Below are 17,338 nucleotides of genomic sequence, written 5' to 3' on the forward strand. Positions count from 1 at the left end.
GCACAGATAATTCCAAATTAGGTTCTTTATCCCATTTAGACTTCAGCTTCCTGGAAGCAACTCTGTATTGACAACTGGAATAAACAGAAGGCTACTTCAAGAACTCATGTACCAGCTAAAAAGAACTTGAGATTCTCCACTAAGACTCCCCACAAAAGAAAAATCTTAAATGCATCTCTCTCAGAGCTTCTCCTTTCTCATCAACCCCAACCAGCACAATCAAACAAAAGCACAAGACTTGCCTGAGGATTGAAGCAGTCTCCAGCATTTCAGCCATGAAAGTAGACACTCCTTTCAGCTGGCTGTCTCCTGCTCCCACCCGAGCCAGGATACAATCCACAATGGTTATTTCTGCGGACTCACACGGCACAAAACATCCAATTTGGGCCATAAGAACAATCACCCCTGTCTGTCGGATGTATGTGGATTTTCCCCCCATGTTAGGGCCTAAAGAAGAAATTTTACAAAGTTACTTTAAAAAGCATCATCCTTTCACAATTCAACCATTCTTTTAAAGGAGAACAGGCTCTAAATTGAAACAAAGAGGGTTTAAACTTACTACTCTCTTGCCAGAAAAGAGCAGCAAACTTGTCTAACGGGTGCAACAAGTGGCTCCAGGGCTAACAAGGCTTGCTTGTTTGTCTTACTGAATGCTCCTTTTTCAAAGGAAAGGTGATTAGAGAACATTAGGGGCCTTTGTAAGTTTTGTAACTTTTCAAAAGTATAAGCAGTCATCTAAAACATGTGTTCATACCTAACACTAATAAGCTTTAAATTAAAAATCATCAGTATTTATTTCTGTTTAAGAACTGTAATAATTTGGTTTCACCTCAAACAACTATTAAAATTTCTCTGCAAAAATGTAACAGTTTAGTAACAGACCAGGTACAAGCTAATGTGTGACTCAGAATCAGTAAACCCAGATATTAAGTAGTTAATTGTAACTGAAGTACAAATGAAATAAAAAGTATTATCCAGAAAACTGATCATGAAAACCAATCTTACGCTTCTGCTAACCAGAAAAAGAAGTATGTTACCATGCATTGATTCAGATTTTCAGTTTTTCTTTTTATGTTAGAAGTGCTCATTAATCATTCCCTAATTTCAGATCTTTGCTACTCAGAACGTATGTCAAGGACATCTGGATGGAAATTAAGATTCAATTAAATCTATAAACACTAAAAATGTTGTCGTGTGTAGTAAAATTATCTTAATTACACCAGAGAAAAGGGTAAAAAATGGTACAGTCATTGAAACATGTTTTGCATTTAAAATCAACTTTAATACTTCACAAAGAAAACACTAACAAAGAGGCTGCTTAAAATCTTGCCTACAAAAATGTGGCTACAGTACAAGTGATGCCTAGTAGAATTTTCCAGATCACTTTAGAAGAGCCAAGATTTCCAGCTCCCGAGGTTGCCTGGCTTGTGGAGTTACATTCACTGAGGCCTTACTTTAAGGAAGGACTAATTTATTTTCTTCTACTGTCCGAGCAGCCTCTCTTTTCTTCACAAATGACTCTTTGATTATTTTGAAAATTATTTGATTATCTGAAATTAGTGATCACCTTCTCCAAACAGTGCACTACAACTAAAACCACAATAACCAAGTCCACTATTATTAAGTTTGGATGATGAGAAATATGCCTGTATGTACAGAAACATGTAGAATATCCACAGTTGAAGGTAACATTTCACATGAACATTGTGGACACTTTTTAAAAAAATATAACAAATAATAGCAATAAATAATAGTTTAGAAAGACCCTCCATTCTTTTCCAGAGCTAAATCTTATTTCCCACGCAGAAAAATGTGTAACTCAGTAGCTGCTCAGTAGCCTGATGTAATTGTTTGGACAGAATTTTATTAGGTTGCTGATCTGTTTTGCTTGTTGTTGGTTTTCCTTTTTAAAAATACATCATTATTGGAAATACTCGAGGCATTTTTAAATAACAAACGAAAAAGAGAACAGAAATATTTACCAGTAATAATGTGGAACATCTGCTTGCCCTTCTCAAATGTAATGTCATTGGGGATGAAGGCCACTTCATCCTGCACTTCGATGCAGGGATGCCTGGCACCTTTCAGCACGATCCTGCCCTGTCCCTTCTCCAGAATGACGGGCCGGACGTAGGGCACCGGGGCTGCGTTCGACACGTGGGCAAAGCTGACAATGGCATCCAGCTGAGCTATCACATCATTCATTGTCTGGATGGGCTCAGCATAACCTGGTTTGCATTGAGGAGATACAAATTCAATGCCATTAGCCATTCTGCTCTTGCTGAGAAGGTACCTTGAAGCCTATACTGAGTCCATCAAGTTAACTCATCTGCGGTAACCATTTCCTTCAAGATGAAAGGCACCTCCTGGGAGAGTCTAGGATGCAATCCTAAAGTTGTCATGCCTTGCATACCAAGGATACTTCTTGAGACCAAGAAAAAGAGGAGGTTATTGAATATCTCCATGTTGAATATCTTCCCTCATCTGGAAATCCAGTAAGTTTCCTTCCTGAATAACACACTGCATTCTGATGCTCATGCAAGCAAAGACACCAGAGACACAGCACAGACAGTTCAGACACAGCTGCCATCTATGTTTGTGTGAATGCTGGGTGGGAGAGGTCTGTCAGATATAGTGCCTGTGACACCAGGCTAGATGGCTCAGCATCCTCAGTACCAGCCTTTTGACTTTTGGTGTTTGGTTTTCTTCAGTGAAAGGGATGAGGGACTAGAGTCTATGGCCTGAATTCCCCAGTGTCTCTTCTGCTTTTAGTGAAGGATAGTAAAGAATGCCCTGGAAGAAGGCATTCTTGGAGCAAAATACATGGAAATAATTTAGGAAACCAAGAATTTTTATTGCCATATAAAAGCAATGACTAACTTGATCTTATATTGCATACCAATGTTCTTAGACCTCAGGTCCCACTCCTTTGGTTGTCTGCTGTCCTTTACCTCTTCTGCTGTTTGGGTGAAGATGCCCAGAGTCAGGGAGGTAGGTGGAGGATAGATGTGGCCTTTATTGTCTTATGTTTGTTCCTATTGTGGGATTAGCATTTGCACACATCTCATCACTGCACATCTGCAGCAATGCCAGGAAAGGGTCTGGCGACAGAAGACAATTCATTTTTCAAACTTTCAACAGCTGTCTGAAAGCCACACTTCACTTTTCTACACTAATTCTTAGGACAATATTACAGATTGTCTCTGTAAAAGACCCTCAAAGAAACAGTAAGTCTGCCCAGCACTCCAGACTGTGACACACATCAACAGTGGCATATTCACCTGAAGCAATGTTAATGATCTCCTTAACAATTGCATCCTGAGCCTCTTCATACTCTTCCCTGTTCCTTATATATTCATCATTGATGGTGCTCAGTTTGCTGTGAACAAAACAAGAGTATTTAGAAGCTGTGATGTTCTGCCTTCACCAACAAGGCCAAACTTTTGGCCTCCTCATCTGAGTCAACAACAAGTGTCCCCACCTGTATTACCATCAAGGTTCAGGACAAAGACAAGAAAACAACTGACCTACAATTCATCCACACCAAGACAGCCTCAAGATTCATTCCAAGTTTAAGATCACCCATAAGGGCCAAACCAAAAATTCTAGCATCAACACATGATTCTTAAAAACTTCCATGTTTGTTATAGAGCTGCTATGTGATAAGAACTAGCTCTTAAAACTGAATTTTAAGCAAATTTCTGGCTATTTTGCTACATTTTGCTGCTAAGCAACTGTGTAATTAGCCCAGAGTCCTACAACAGGCTTATCAGATCTGAAGGCATTGACTTCTTTCATTTAGTAAAAACCCAAGTTAATTACTGTCACTATGAACAGGTTCTGGTCTTCAAACTAAGGTACGCTGAAATAAAGAGTTTAAACAAGTTTTTATTCTTCTCAAGCTTGTCTCCTAAACAAAGGACAAGTCTGCAAGACTGAATAAGAAACACACCCAAGTAGTGTGCCCACACTATAGGCAGAAGTCAGTCTTGTGCTTCTCGTACCACCTACAGAAGCAACTATAACTTAACGAAGCACAGAGAAGTCTTTTTTATTAGTGATGCATGGGCTGCTTCACTAAGGGAAAGTAACAGATGACACAGTACAGGTTCTAAGTACATCTTCTCAGTTACAGAAAAGCCTAACTTCATCATACATTTAGATTCACAACATATTTAGAACCAGAAAAAGCTGTTTTACATTTCAGGGATGTTTTTAAAAAATATCCCCTGAGTATATGTTAAAACAAAACGCAATTAAGGTTTACACTTTGTTCAATTAAGTAAATTGGTGCGAAATACACCAACATATTGGCTGGTGTGAACCAATATGTTTGCCCTCCTTTACAAAGATAAGGACTTATAACTATGAAAGTGAGAGATTAACAGAAAGCAGTCACTACACCATCACACCCAGTGGACAAGAAGCTGAACACAAGCTAGAAGTGTGCCCCTGAGGCAGAGAAGGCCAAGCCCATGTTGGCTGCACTAGAGTGGACCCAGCATGTTGAAGGAAATCATTCTGCCCCTCTATTCAGCACTCCTGAGACAACATCTCTGGTTTTGGGTTCTGTCTTCCCAACACTGAACCTGGAGCAGATGGTCACCACAAAGGCACAGAGCTGGAGCACACAGCACGCAAGGACAAGGCTGAGAGAGATGCCTGCCCAGGCTGAGAGAATCTGAGGTCAGCCTAGAGGCAACAGACTCTCCTTGGAGGTGCAGAGCAAAAGAAAGAGATCTGGAGATCACAAGTTTCTGCCAGGATAATTGTCATTAGATCTGATTAGAAAAGTCTTCGTAAATAGTAATTCAGCACTGGAACTTGTGCCCCAAGAGGCTCTGAAAGATACTTAAGAGTATGGGCACTTGGGAAAAGCCTTGGGCTATCCCACCTAAGCTTGAGATAAATCTGATTTCCAAGGTGCATCTGCTTCAAGTGAGGGATGAGAAGTAACCTTCAACCTAAGTTATTACTCAATTCTGCTCATGCAACTTTCTACTTCATTTACTCAGTGTAAAAACACTGAAGAACAGAGAAACATCTGATAACTGATGCAGCCCTTGCTCCTGCTAAAATGCTTTAAAAGAGCTACAATTCAACAAAAAAATACAGACTTTTCAGCTGATCTGTGTCAAAACTGCTGTCCAGACAAGTACACACTGAAACAGCCTCAATGCAATTAGCCTGAAGATTTAAATTTTTTAACAGCTCAATCAAAAGAGCCACAGAACTGAAGTTCAATACACAGGACTAACAGAAATTAGAGAGGATTTGGAACAAAGAGGGGGAAAAAATGTAATCACCAACAAAATTCTGCATGTCACATTTGGTGATAAACATAAATAGTTTCGTACCAACTGCCGCTTGTGTCTGTACAAACACTCACAGTAAAAGCAATTATGATACTTGCTACAGCTAAGACAGAGAAATTAGCCCAAGTCAAAGGGCCAAATAGATAACAGTTGGCAACATAAATGGGGAATGCAGCTTTTAACATAAACTCTATGCCAGTCCTGCTCAGTATTTCAATCTGTGAGCCAATCAAAAAGGTGACAATTTGTAGGGAATCCAGTTTATCAGCATAATTATAGAGGAATAATTCTATTACTTTCAGAACAGGCTTAAAAAAACTGACCAATATCATCTCATACCTGTTAGTAAATTTCACACCGTTCTTCTGTGTATCAATGATTCCATATTTCGAATTGTTACGGAGAGCTTTTTCCTCCTTACAAGTTACTCTAAAATGATGTCCAAACTGTGAATTTGTCTCAAGTTTGATACTTTTGCCAGCTTCCAAACCTTTCAGATAAAAAGAAGGAAAAAGAAACCAGCTGTGTTATCACAAATCCTGCTCACTAACCCTCAGCTCCCAAGATTTAGCCTCCCTTACATGACCTAATTGAGTAGACTTGCTTTGGTTCTGTACGCGTATGAGAAATACCCAGACCAAACACAAATATATGGATTCATTCTCTGCTCTTAATTTAAAATGCTCTCAAACTGCATATTCAAGTCAGGCTCACAATTATAGTATTGCTATGAATTATCCAGCAAGGTGAAAAATGCAAGGACACTGCATTGCTGCTGTTAGCACAGCACCTGCATTCTTGTGATCCTTCTACTAACACATAGTTCTGCTACGAGATTTCTCATTCCATCCCTACACAATCTTGGCTTTCCTTCTCATCCAGGTATCATCTTTACACTAAAAAAAAATATCAAGACAAAAAAAAAAGTGACCTCTTGAAGGTATAACCCAAAATAAGTACAGCATTGCCAATTTCCTTTGATATAATTACATTAAAATTTGGTGGCTTTTTCTTAAAGTTCTCTTTCAAAGCCCGATTCATCAGCTGCACATGGAATTTTCTGCATAGGATAATCAACTCCTTAAATGTCTCGTCTGTTTTAAATGTCTCAGATTGCTAATTTGTGAATTACTTTTTGCAAGGAACATCAAAAGAAAACTGAATGGACACTCAGGATAATGCACTGAGGGGGAAGAAAAAAGTCTCAGTGCAGGTCCTCAAAGAACGTAGAACAGTAGACTTAGCCACGAGTTTGATGAGCTATGGTTCTACAAAATGGATTCTGCAATATATATGATAATTTCTGAAATATTTTGGAATGCTGTTTAAAAAAAAAAAAAGGCTAAATTATAAACCAAAAATCCCTGTTTTCAACAGCTTGTACTGTGATAACCAAAGTCACCCCAACTCAATAATATAATAACACAAACATCTTTTGTATTATTATAAAAACTGAATTTAAAAAATATTAAAAAAACCCTCCTTTTTACCAGTTTTCATCACCTGATTGCAAAACATTTTACAAAGGAGACACAAAGCAAAGGCAGTTCCAAACCCCACCTAGTTCTTTCGCTGCAGTCTTTAGTAAGGACTGCATTTTTTCTTCCAGCTCATTCATCTTCTCTCTTAATTCTGTTAAATTAGGATCAAAAGAAGCCTTGACAAGAAATTCATGATTTTCCACCTGGAGAAAAATAGCAAGAAAAAATTTTTATAAACATAGGCAATTAGAAAAAAAATAATCATCTCCCTGATCATACACAGCGAAATGATTTTACTTAATTCACTCAATTTTTTATATATATATATATATGTATATATATTATGATGTCATGCTCTGTTGTTTGTGATAGTTGGGGTCTGGTTCAACTGCAAAACAAATATATCCCAAATACTTGTTTTCTCAGATAATATACTTCATACAAGCAAAATATACCAATTTAACAGACTCCTTTCTGCTGAAATGGAGTTGTCTGCACATTTATTTGCAAACAAATAAACTAGCAGTAGGCAGGGCAAAAAAGGAAGTCAGAAGGAATGAAATTTGTCATGTACATAATCTGTCTGCTACCCTGGACTTAGGCAGCTAATCAAGACAGAGTGTAAAAGCATGGGGTGTTTCAAAATAAGAAGCCTTTGGAAACTGAAGTAATTTCTTCCCCAAAAAAGACTCTAGAGATTTAGAAAGAAATCCACATCGTATCACCAAAAATCCTACCAATTTCAACCCAGCTCTTGAGTTGAAGAGCAGATACAGTTCCTTCTCTAAGCTTAACATTCTCAGAGGCAAGGATGAAGCATGTTGTATTTCATCTTTTTTCTCCCTCTTCCCCATGCTTCCACTGCCAGGTGGCTATGTACCAAAAGCACCACCAAACTTTGAAGTTGCCCTGACTTGAGGAGGAGGTTGGAGTAGATGGTTTTTCAAAGGCCCCTTATGATTCTGTGATAAATAGGAATGGAAGTGACAGTTTCTCAACTTTTATTACAGCTAGGTAAATGAATAACCATATCCCACGCTTTTTGAACTTAGATGTTTCTTTTTATATTAGAATGGATTATTGACATAATTTAGTTGCTATGACAACCTATCCTTCAATTGCACTCAGAATAGAACTGCGTATTTTATTTGAACTCACTCAGAATCCAAGAGGAATTTCAAGTCAAAGTTCAAATTCTAATATTCATAGGGACAAGATTTATTCTTCTGGTAAAACCAGTGCTGGCTTATCTACAGACATTTTCCAGTACCTTCAAGGAGGGGTGGAGAAAAACCAAACCCAACATGCCAGATTCTATGGGATTTGACTAAAAATAACTGACTTGTTATTCTGTTTAGAAAGACAACAAAACATTTTTAAAGTAGAACCTGAAAAAAAATTTGAAGAGCTGGACTATGAAGGGTGAAGGCTTAAACAGCTGTTAGTTTTAAAGAAAACAGAGTCCCAGGGCATACAAACTACATCAACAGATGGTCTGTAACCGGTATAAAGCTATAAATTTCTTCATTACCATATATCACAAATTACAGCAACATGTCAATCAAACAAGTCTTTCCATAAACAGTAAAATGCAGTTGATGGATGCACAACACAATACAAAGAAAGACAACACAGCGCTCCTGCCTTTGGAGAAAAGTACACATGTTCAAAATTTTAAAGCCATTGCAGTTTTCACAAGTTCAACAAATGGCCCTTACTAGCATGTCTGGCACATGTTAGGTAGTTCTCTTATTTCTACAGTCAGCTGAGACCTTCACTCAGGATAAGCCTAATCCCTGGTTAATCAAAAAAAAGAAAGAAAATCCTAAAAGACTCCCCAGGTAGTAAACATAACATGCCTACAATCTAGATTTGAGACATATCACTGTAACTTTAAAAATACAAAGAAGTAGAGAAATGACAAAATTACTTCTCCACTTTTAATACTGATGCGATCTTTAAAAAATAGTTTCAGGTCCACAGCATCAATGCACCCAAAGCATTTCTTCATTGGCTACATAATTTCAGATAGTGGGTGAATATGCTGTTGAGTACCCTGATACACTAATAACAGCTAAATTATCACTAGCTATTTAATATAGATGATCAATTGAATTTAGTGCATATAGAGCAGATTGCAAAGCTCAATAAGAAACTTTAATTGCTGAGTAAACCCCGCCCACACAACATTTCATACCTTTTCCAAGTCCAATGTTGTTTCTATCATCTCCAGAAACTTTGAGAAGTCAGAGCAGGTATCAGTAAGAGGTGTTATAAATACAGCCAACAACAACATCTGGTGAGCTCCTGTTAGGAACAAACAAGAAAAATTGTCATTCACAAACCCCCACAGATTTACCAGAATTCACTAATCCAAGACAAACAACACAACTGCTTAGCTGGTTAATTTTTACAAAGATAGGCTATGACTGTTTCACTGAAACACACGTACCTTTTTCTAAAATTGGCATTATCCCATCTACATTCTGACTGAGCTTGTACCTGTTCTGTCATCTTTGTTCATAACTGGGGGCATTAATTCCCTTCTACTATGAGTAAAAGTACAAACAACAGTAAAAAAGCAAACCTGCTGTCTGAATATTACCAATTCTTGCACATAAGTTGACATTCCTTCTGCAAAAAACGTAGGTCTTATCATCCACACTCATAGTTTTTAATTCTTCTAAATAAAACATTACTTAATACCAGGAATATTTGGTAATTAAAATATGGACATAGCAACTGAAGTGTATGCTGTCTGCTTTTGTTTTCCACAAAAAATGACCAGATCTTTTCAGTCACTTCTTTCCACTAGATAGGAAGGCATCAAAATTAACAGAGATACTCTGTAGCAGCAAGTCAAACTGCATAGAACACATATTGGCTGGAAGTCCATGGAACACCAAAAGCATTGAACACCAACAGCAGTTCACATTGTCGAATTTGTGAAAGAAGTATTTTCTTCAGGTACACATAAGCTACAAATAAGCACCTACATCCAGCAGCCAGCTGTGGAAACATTCTGTCAGTAAATTTCATGTTTACATCTTTGCAGCCACTTCAAGTTATGATTTAATCACAGAAAGATTAGCATTATTGACTATATGATTTACAAAAAATGCCTCAAAATGAATGCAATACTATGACCTTATGCTCACTGAATTATGTATAGAATTATGTTGCTCGCCTCTAATGTTTAGGCAAGGCTTTGAACGTGAACAGAGAAACACAGAATTAAGCTCTGGCTATTCCAGAACCTCTCAGTTTCTAACCAGACTAAGAAAAAAAGTCCTAGCCTTTCCTAAAAAAAACTGCCATAGAAATTTATAGAACAATTGCCACAGAAATTTATAGAAGTTATACAGTAAGGACACGATTACCCAAGTGAATCTCTCCTTTCTCAGTTGAAGTAGAAAGAAAATGTTTGGTTTGATTTCTTTTTCTACTGTGCCTTTTTGCTTCCCCAATCCCCCAATGCCTTTAAAGTGAAAGCTCTAAACTGACTAATAGATAGAGAAAAAAATTACATATTTTGAGTAATTACTGAACTTGCAAAAATGGAGTCTTCTGCTGACTAAAAATCTTCAAAACCAAGAGATATGAAATAAAGATTGCTTTCAATTCCAAATTTCTTGCTTGCTCACTTAGTATCTTGTGTTTTTTCCCTCCTGTAAGACACATCTAAATCAACCTGTAAAATAAAAGCAGTCAGTGAAGAAGGAAGAGACTGAAGAGAAGTTTCATGCCCATTCTTCCAAATGGGCTTAGCAGTTCCCAGTGCTCTGGCTAACAGAATACACAATGAAATGATCCTCAGAATTCTTGAATCAATGAAAAATGATTGTGCTTGGACTTAAAGTGGCAATTTTAATTTCTTTTTTTGAAAGGAGTAAGTTGGGAAGTACCATGATGCCATTCCATTATTTAAGCTTGAAGGGTACATCTCAGACACCGGAGGAAGATGTCACATCCAAAAGTTAGAATCTATTGATTTATCAAGTAAATAAAATACAAATGTATTTACATACAGGTCAAATACACTGCACTGATACACTGCAAAATATATCTGCACTTTTAATCAAACTTTAAACTCTGTATCCAGAACTTGAAGGAAGTAAAACAGTGGAGTCAGCGAATAATGAGGATTTACAAAAGTTACATGCATACGCTTTTCTTAAAACACCTGGAGTTATGAGAATATGAGCAAGAAACACCACTGAAAAATTCTAAATCGAACTCCAACATGTCTTGCACCTGTATTCATAAACTCCTAGGAAAGATGCATAGCAAAAAAATTCCTCTTTTGCACCTACTCAACATTATTAGGATGGAAACTAACCACTGAGAAAAAGACTAACAGAGCTATGCACCATCAAAAGCAGAAATGCATATTGATCACAAAGCCTATCTGAGCCCAGGTGCAGTTTTTAATTTAAACCATAATTTACTTACTGAAGCACAGACAAGTGTTTATTACACAAGTTAAAGACTTGACTATTAATATGGTTTTAAAATGTTGTCTGACAATTAAAATAAAACACTAATCTTCAGACTTGAAACACACAGTTCATTTGGCAGCAAAATGACACTACTCTATCCAGGAAAACACACAAATCCCGATGACTAAGTGCACCAGTCATTTTGATAGTGCAATGGAAAGCGGGATAAAAGGAAAAGAACAATGGAAATTGGGATAAAATATAGTATAGGTTTACTACGGCCAGATAATATCCATATAGTGTAACATCTGTCTGAAATACCAAATGCCTAAGACAAAGGGGACTCTGCAGACCTAATTTGGGCTGTTCTAAAAGCTTTCAGCATGGTGTTACAGGAGATGCCAAGGTGCAAGATCTATGGTTTATGCCATGACCAGAGTGCAGATAAAGAGGACTCACTTGCAAAAGATGACCAAGCTGAAAGGACGTCAGTTCCTCCAGGGCTCACAGAAGTATTTATCTTATTAAGATGTGTGAATTCAAATTAATGCACAAAAGTAGGCTGCTTATAAATGTCACTAAAATACACAGTATAGAAGATATCACTAGATTATATTGGAATAAGATAAATCAGAAATAGATCAACACCTTGAAAACTGGGCTAATAGAAATGAAGTAAAATGTAACACTGAGTAAGATGACACATTGATGGATAAATGTGTTTCCACTATGAGTAAGGGAATAATCAGTTGGATATGACAAAGGATGGGAAACAGCCAAGTTTGATAACAACACTGCTGTAACACACCAGTGCAACAGTCTGGGAAAGAACAGGGCTGAAACAAAAAGTCACTGTATACACTATGGTAAAAATACAACTGAAACCCAGCACACAACTCCTGTATCCTGCATATTTACAGACTTAAAGACTGTTTGTTTGAGATAGGAAAGAAGACGCTTGAGCAGCTTCTTGAAAACAGAAATCTTGTAAAGACCCAAATTTCATGCCCCAGTAATCTGAGCAATGAACAACTGCTCCCTTTTGCCAGCTAGAGCAAAATTATTTGATGACTCAGAGTCCTTTCCCATCTTATGCAGACTTCTTATGGCTAAACCAGAAAAAAGTCATCTTCACTCATCACCCCCCTTCACAGGTTTCACCATCCATAAAAAAAAGTATTTCAGCAAAACAATGCTTCATGCTGAGGGAAAGGCAGTCACAGCTGATAACTTTGTGGTTGTTCTGTATGTCCAGAGTTGCTCTAAATCCCCATAGCCATCCATAGGCAAGGGAGTTCTAAAACTGGCACATACTCAGAATTGTCAAAAATCTTTCTGATTTTCCATCCCTTGATGAGTTAAAACATTCTGTACAGTCAGAAACAGAAGAATCACCACATCCAGTCTGAATTACTCATGTACATTGAAAATTACCAGGCCATTCATATACTTGGAACAGGTGGTACAAGTACAAAGAAAAATAAAAATAACACGACATCTATTTTAAACTATCTTTAATATACTGCTGGTGATTGCCCTACTAAGTCCAACTGATTCATGTGCAGAACAAGAAGAACCTTTTGCAGTCTATTAACTTTTCCATATGGTGAGCTTAGCAGTTTGCCTTACACAGCTTGCTCCTCAAAACTCTAAAAATGGAATTGCTTTCCCACCCCAACGTTATGACAGAGGAACTCTGTTGATCCAAATGGCAACTAATATAAAAATAAGTAAAGACAGGAAGCCAGCATTCTGAACTAACACCTCAGTATAGGATGGGAATCCAAGAGCTCCATGTCAAGGCTAAAACAAGAAGAGTCTGTTTGGAAAAGCCAAATGGACATGACTGAGGCAGCTAAAAAAGTGGCACGGCTCTTTAAGAACAAAAACAAATGAAAAAGTTACATCTGTCAGTTCCTTCAGAGTTTCAGATCTTAAGTGCTCTTGGAAATAACACAGCCAGTAAGCAAAAATTGATTTATTTTAAGATTAATATTGTAGAAGTTTCATTATTTGAAGTTGTAAAACTATAATACAGAAAAGTATAAGACACTGGGTAGCTTTATGTTCTACTCAAATAGAGGAAAGATATTTTTGCAACCATACCATTTCAAACAACATTTGTTTTTAAGGTTTTGGTGCTTGCTTTACACAAAGGGAATTTCTAACAAATTAATGGGCTTCTACAAAAATGAGCTCTCTGGTAGGTTAGAACTGCTATTACTAAATTGAATCACCCCCTTGTTATGCTGATCTTATTCTGCATTTTTGTGGTAACACACAGAAAAGGGAAAAAAAATAGCAGCTTTTGTACTTTCTAGACTTGATAGTCACAGCATTGTGCTTCCCACTAATGAGAACTGGAAGAAATCCTGCCATGTTACTTGCATCAAATACAGGAGCATTATGATTTTTTTAAAAAACCACTTAAGTTATACCACTAATACTTAAACTGGGGGGATTTTGTGTTTAATTACAACCCAAAGTGGATGACAACACTACTGTATGAATGGTATCTTGTTTGTAAGATGACAATACTCACACAGTTGGTCAGGAATTCCTAGAGACAAGTCCGTGTCAAAGATTCCCACACCATCACCCAACAGTTTAAGCACCCCAGCTATACACTAATTGGAACGCATTCTCCTGCAAAGATTTGTCTATGAATATTTTTATGTACCTGATTGGCATTTCAGAATTTCAGCTCGTTTAAGATTCAAATGTGTTTAAGCTTTATTCCGGCAACAAAAGCACACAGGGGAAAAAAGTAATCTTTGGAAATCTACACTCTATTTCTTTGCATCATCAGTATGCTACAAAACATTGAGAATAGATGGGGGTAGCATTACCTTCATGTTTTTCTAGTGCTTCTACAACATTAGGCAGTTGATTGATAGCCTGGTACATTCGGTAACAGTCTTGTAAGTTTGCTGCTTGTCTCTGAAATTTCTTTGCCAGCCGGTTGAGGTCTGGAAAGCGACGTAACAGATCTTCTTGAAGGCACTGACGCAGTTCTGGATCCATCACGAAAGCTTCAACCAAATTCAATCTACGTAAGAAAATCAGCCATAATTAGCATGATCTGTAATTCTTTTATGTCGCCAGTTATCTGATAGTTTCTATCTGTACTTTCTCTATGGCTGTATCCACTGGACAGCTTCCCTGGTGGAAAAAACCCAAAAGAAAACAGGACAACACATGAGTTGTGAAAGCAAGGAGATTTCACCTATGTCAAGCCTCTGTCACTTTGAACAGTCAGGGTTTCTAATGAACAGCACTGGAGTGCAATTGCTCCAAATGCAAATACCAACATCTATCCTGTTGGCAAAGCTGACTGAGAATTGACTTTGAGATTCTCTATCAAAAAAGTCTTCCAGTAGTCTATGGAAGAAGAGGTATTAAGTAGGAATAAAAACCCCACTATTGGCAGGCACCTCTGTGCACTGACTGCTCCAACCTCTGCTCAAAGCAGGGTCACAGCTAAAGCCAACTGCCCAGGATGGCGTCCAGGCACATTCTGGGTATTCCCAAGGATGATCCCAGTGTCAACGCCTGGAACACAGCCCCAGTGACTGACCTCCATGGGCACTTCATGCCCCTGAGCCTGGCAACTGCCTGAGTTTTCAGTCCACCACACTGTACTGATCCAGTCCCCAATTTGTGAGATGTAACAAGTCACAATAAGCAACATTTCCTGCTCTTTCCTTATCCAGCCATCTAGTTATTTATTGCAGAAAGGTATTGGGTTAGCCAGCCATAATTTTCCCTCTGTAAATCCATGCCAACTTTCTCCAAACTACTGCTTGTCTCATTGCAGGCATTGTGGGACTGTGTTCTTATCAAAGAGGGTACTGTCTGCCAGCCTTGTCACAGACTCTCAGCTTGCCTTCCCTTGCTGTTGCTCTCTGACATTTTTGTTTGGTATTTTGCTGGGATTTTTTTCTGGTTTTTTTGTTTTTTTTTTTAATTTTAGGTATGGGGATTTTTTAATAGTGAAATGCACCTCAGTAAGAAGTGATGGAGCATTAAACTGTATTTCTCCACTAGAATGCAAGCAAATTTTCATATATTTCTTTGGGATTTTTGCATCAGTTAATATCGCCATCTCTACACATTTTCCATTTGCAGTTAAAAAAAGAAGTTGGATATTGTTAATTTTGGAACACCGGGGAGGTCAGTGTTCTTTGATCACACTTTCAGAATACCAAGGAAGAGCTCTGCCTCCTTCAGAGACCTCAACATATTACATACTGTACAGATTTCTGGTTAATAATATCTATCAATATCTTTGCTTGAGCAGAGAAGTTAATTTTATCTAGAGACATGCAAGCAAAGAAAGGACAGCTTTCACCACCACATTATTCCTGCTGGTTTGCTTACTGGCAGAAAAATGCATTTGTTTCAATTACAGTAACATCTGCATTTGCAAACTGCATTGGAAATGACAATTTTTTGTCATTCTGACAGCAGTAATCTCCACATTACACACTGCAGTGCTCTGCAGAGTGCCAGACACTGGCAACAGTACACAGGGGTTAACACAGTCCACTGTCTCAAAGTAATTAGCAAAGACAGCCCAGAAACAAAGGCTTTGGCTAAAGAACACAAGAGGTAGAGAGCCCTGGACAGGTAGTGGCACATTTCTGTATACAAAAAAAATTCCAAAGGAATGTCTTTCTGTTTCAAAAAGTATTCTACCCCCACGCTCCAATGAATCTTCTGTATTATAACAAAAAGCAATGAAAAAAGATGAGAGAAGGATCCTACCTCTATGTTTATCCAGTTAACTACAGCTTTAATACATAAATTTAGAGACTGACATTACTGACACATAAGGCTGCTTTACTTCCAAAAGAAACACTGAAATTTCAGCATGTACACAGAGTTTGTCAGAAGCAGACAGGGATATACTGAAGATATCTACTGCAAGAACACAGAACAAGACTTGTATGAGAAACATCACAAAGGCCAAGCAATTTTCCATTCTGATCCTTGTTGCTGTTTCTGAGCACGATTTCTAGCTTTCAGACTTCTGTCAAATTGTTCGGAGGAATAACAAGAATTACATGATCTTGTCACAGCAGATACATTGCCATGTTTGTTACAAATCCCTTCAAGTTACCGAGCAGACCTCACTTAGGACTCGCATCACAAACTTCTCTCAGAAGCGCCAGTGGCAACCTGTGACCAAATACAGCTTTTCAAGACCAGATATTGTTTAAATATTAAGGGAAAAAAAGCAATGAGAACTGAACCGAACTAAAGACACCTGAAACAACTGCTTAACAGCCTCAATACAAGTCCACTAACCAGATGTCCTCCTTCCCCCCTAAGGGATTAGAGAAGGAACCAACTTGCCAACATGAACCTCCTCACAGGAACCAAGCAGCTCAGTCATTTTTAGTCCTGTAATCTGGAAACAATTCCTTTGGCAAAAACTAAACAGGATTTTCCGTAAGTTTCTCCATTTAGCATACCCATGTATTCCTACTGTTACCTTCCTTGGCCTTTAGCAGTTGTAGTCATGGCAAACACACAAGAGGTTATACTACCCTGATGTTAAGTCCTCTCACTTCCCAGGCATTATGCAAGATTTGTAAACTTATTTATTATTTCTCCATTATCAAAATACCACTACACCATCAACCCATAAGAAGGAAATAGTTGCAAATACCTTCAAGTTTTATTACGAGGAAAATTGCAGGAATTTCCTGTTTAAAACAACCTTCCTTCACTTAAAAAAATCACCAGGAAGAAAGCAAGATACGTTTGGAATGTTTATCCATTACCAAAGTTAATTTTAATCCAGAAAAATCCTATCCCTGTCTGCAGCAAGAAACAAGAGTTTTCTGGGTTTATCCAACATCCTTAAACTACTGACTACTCCATGATTTCAACTTTGAAATTTCAAGTATAAAAACGACTTTTTTTCTTATTTTGATGACCAATTTTACACACACAAGAATGTGCAAAACTCAAGCTCACCATCAACATCAGATCCTATCTTGCCCTCTCATGGCTTATTTTTAAAGTCAGAGAACTTAAATTCTCTTCCAAGAGGTCCTCAGAAAAGCAGTAATCCCAGCATATGGATATAAGCACA

General features: G+C 37.7%; 1 protein-coding gene across 2 annotated transcripts in view; it reads right to left on the reverse strand.

Annotated features, from left to right (window-relative positions):
- Positions 1-17,338, reverse strand: part of MSH2 (mutS homolog 2) — a 44,674-nt gene that overhangs the window by 6,417 nt on the left and 20,919 nt on the right. For both annotated transcript variants that reach the window (XM_005523266.3, XM_088053291.1), the window contains 7 exons: positions 14,085-14,284; positions 8,994-9,103; positions 6,876-6,999; positions 5,655-5,805; positions 3,282-3,379; positions 1,983-2,228; positions 243-447 (listed from right to left, as the gene is read on the reverse strand). In XM_005523266.3, coding sequence (XP_005523323.1) covers positions 243-447; positions 1,983-2,228; positions 3,282-3,379; positions 5,655-5,805; positions 6,876-6,999; positions 8,994-9,103; positions 14,085-14,284 — 1,134 coding nt within the window. The remainder of the gene's footprint in view (positions 1-242; positions 448-1,982; positions 2,229-3,281; positions 3,380-5,654; positions 5,806-6,875; positions 7,000-8,993; positions 9,104-14,084; positions 14,285-17,338) is intronic.

Source organism: Pseudopodoces humilis, chromosome 3 (genome assembly GCF_049639895.1).
Source record: "Pseudopodoces humilis isolate 2021_Gansu_Grassland_sample_001 chromosome 3, ASM4963989v1, whole genome shotgun sequence".
In the NCBI taxonomy this organism is placed as follows: domain Eukaryota; kingdom Metazoa; phylum Chordata; class Aves; order Passeriformes; family Paridae; genus Pseudopodoces; species Pseudopodoces humilis.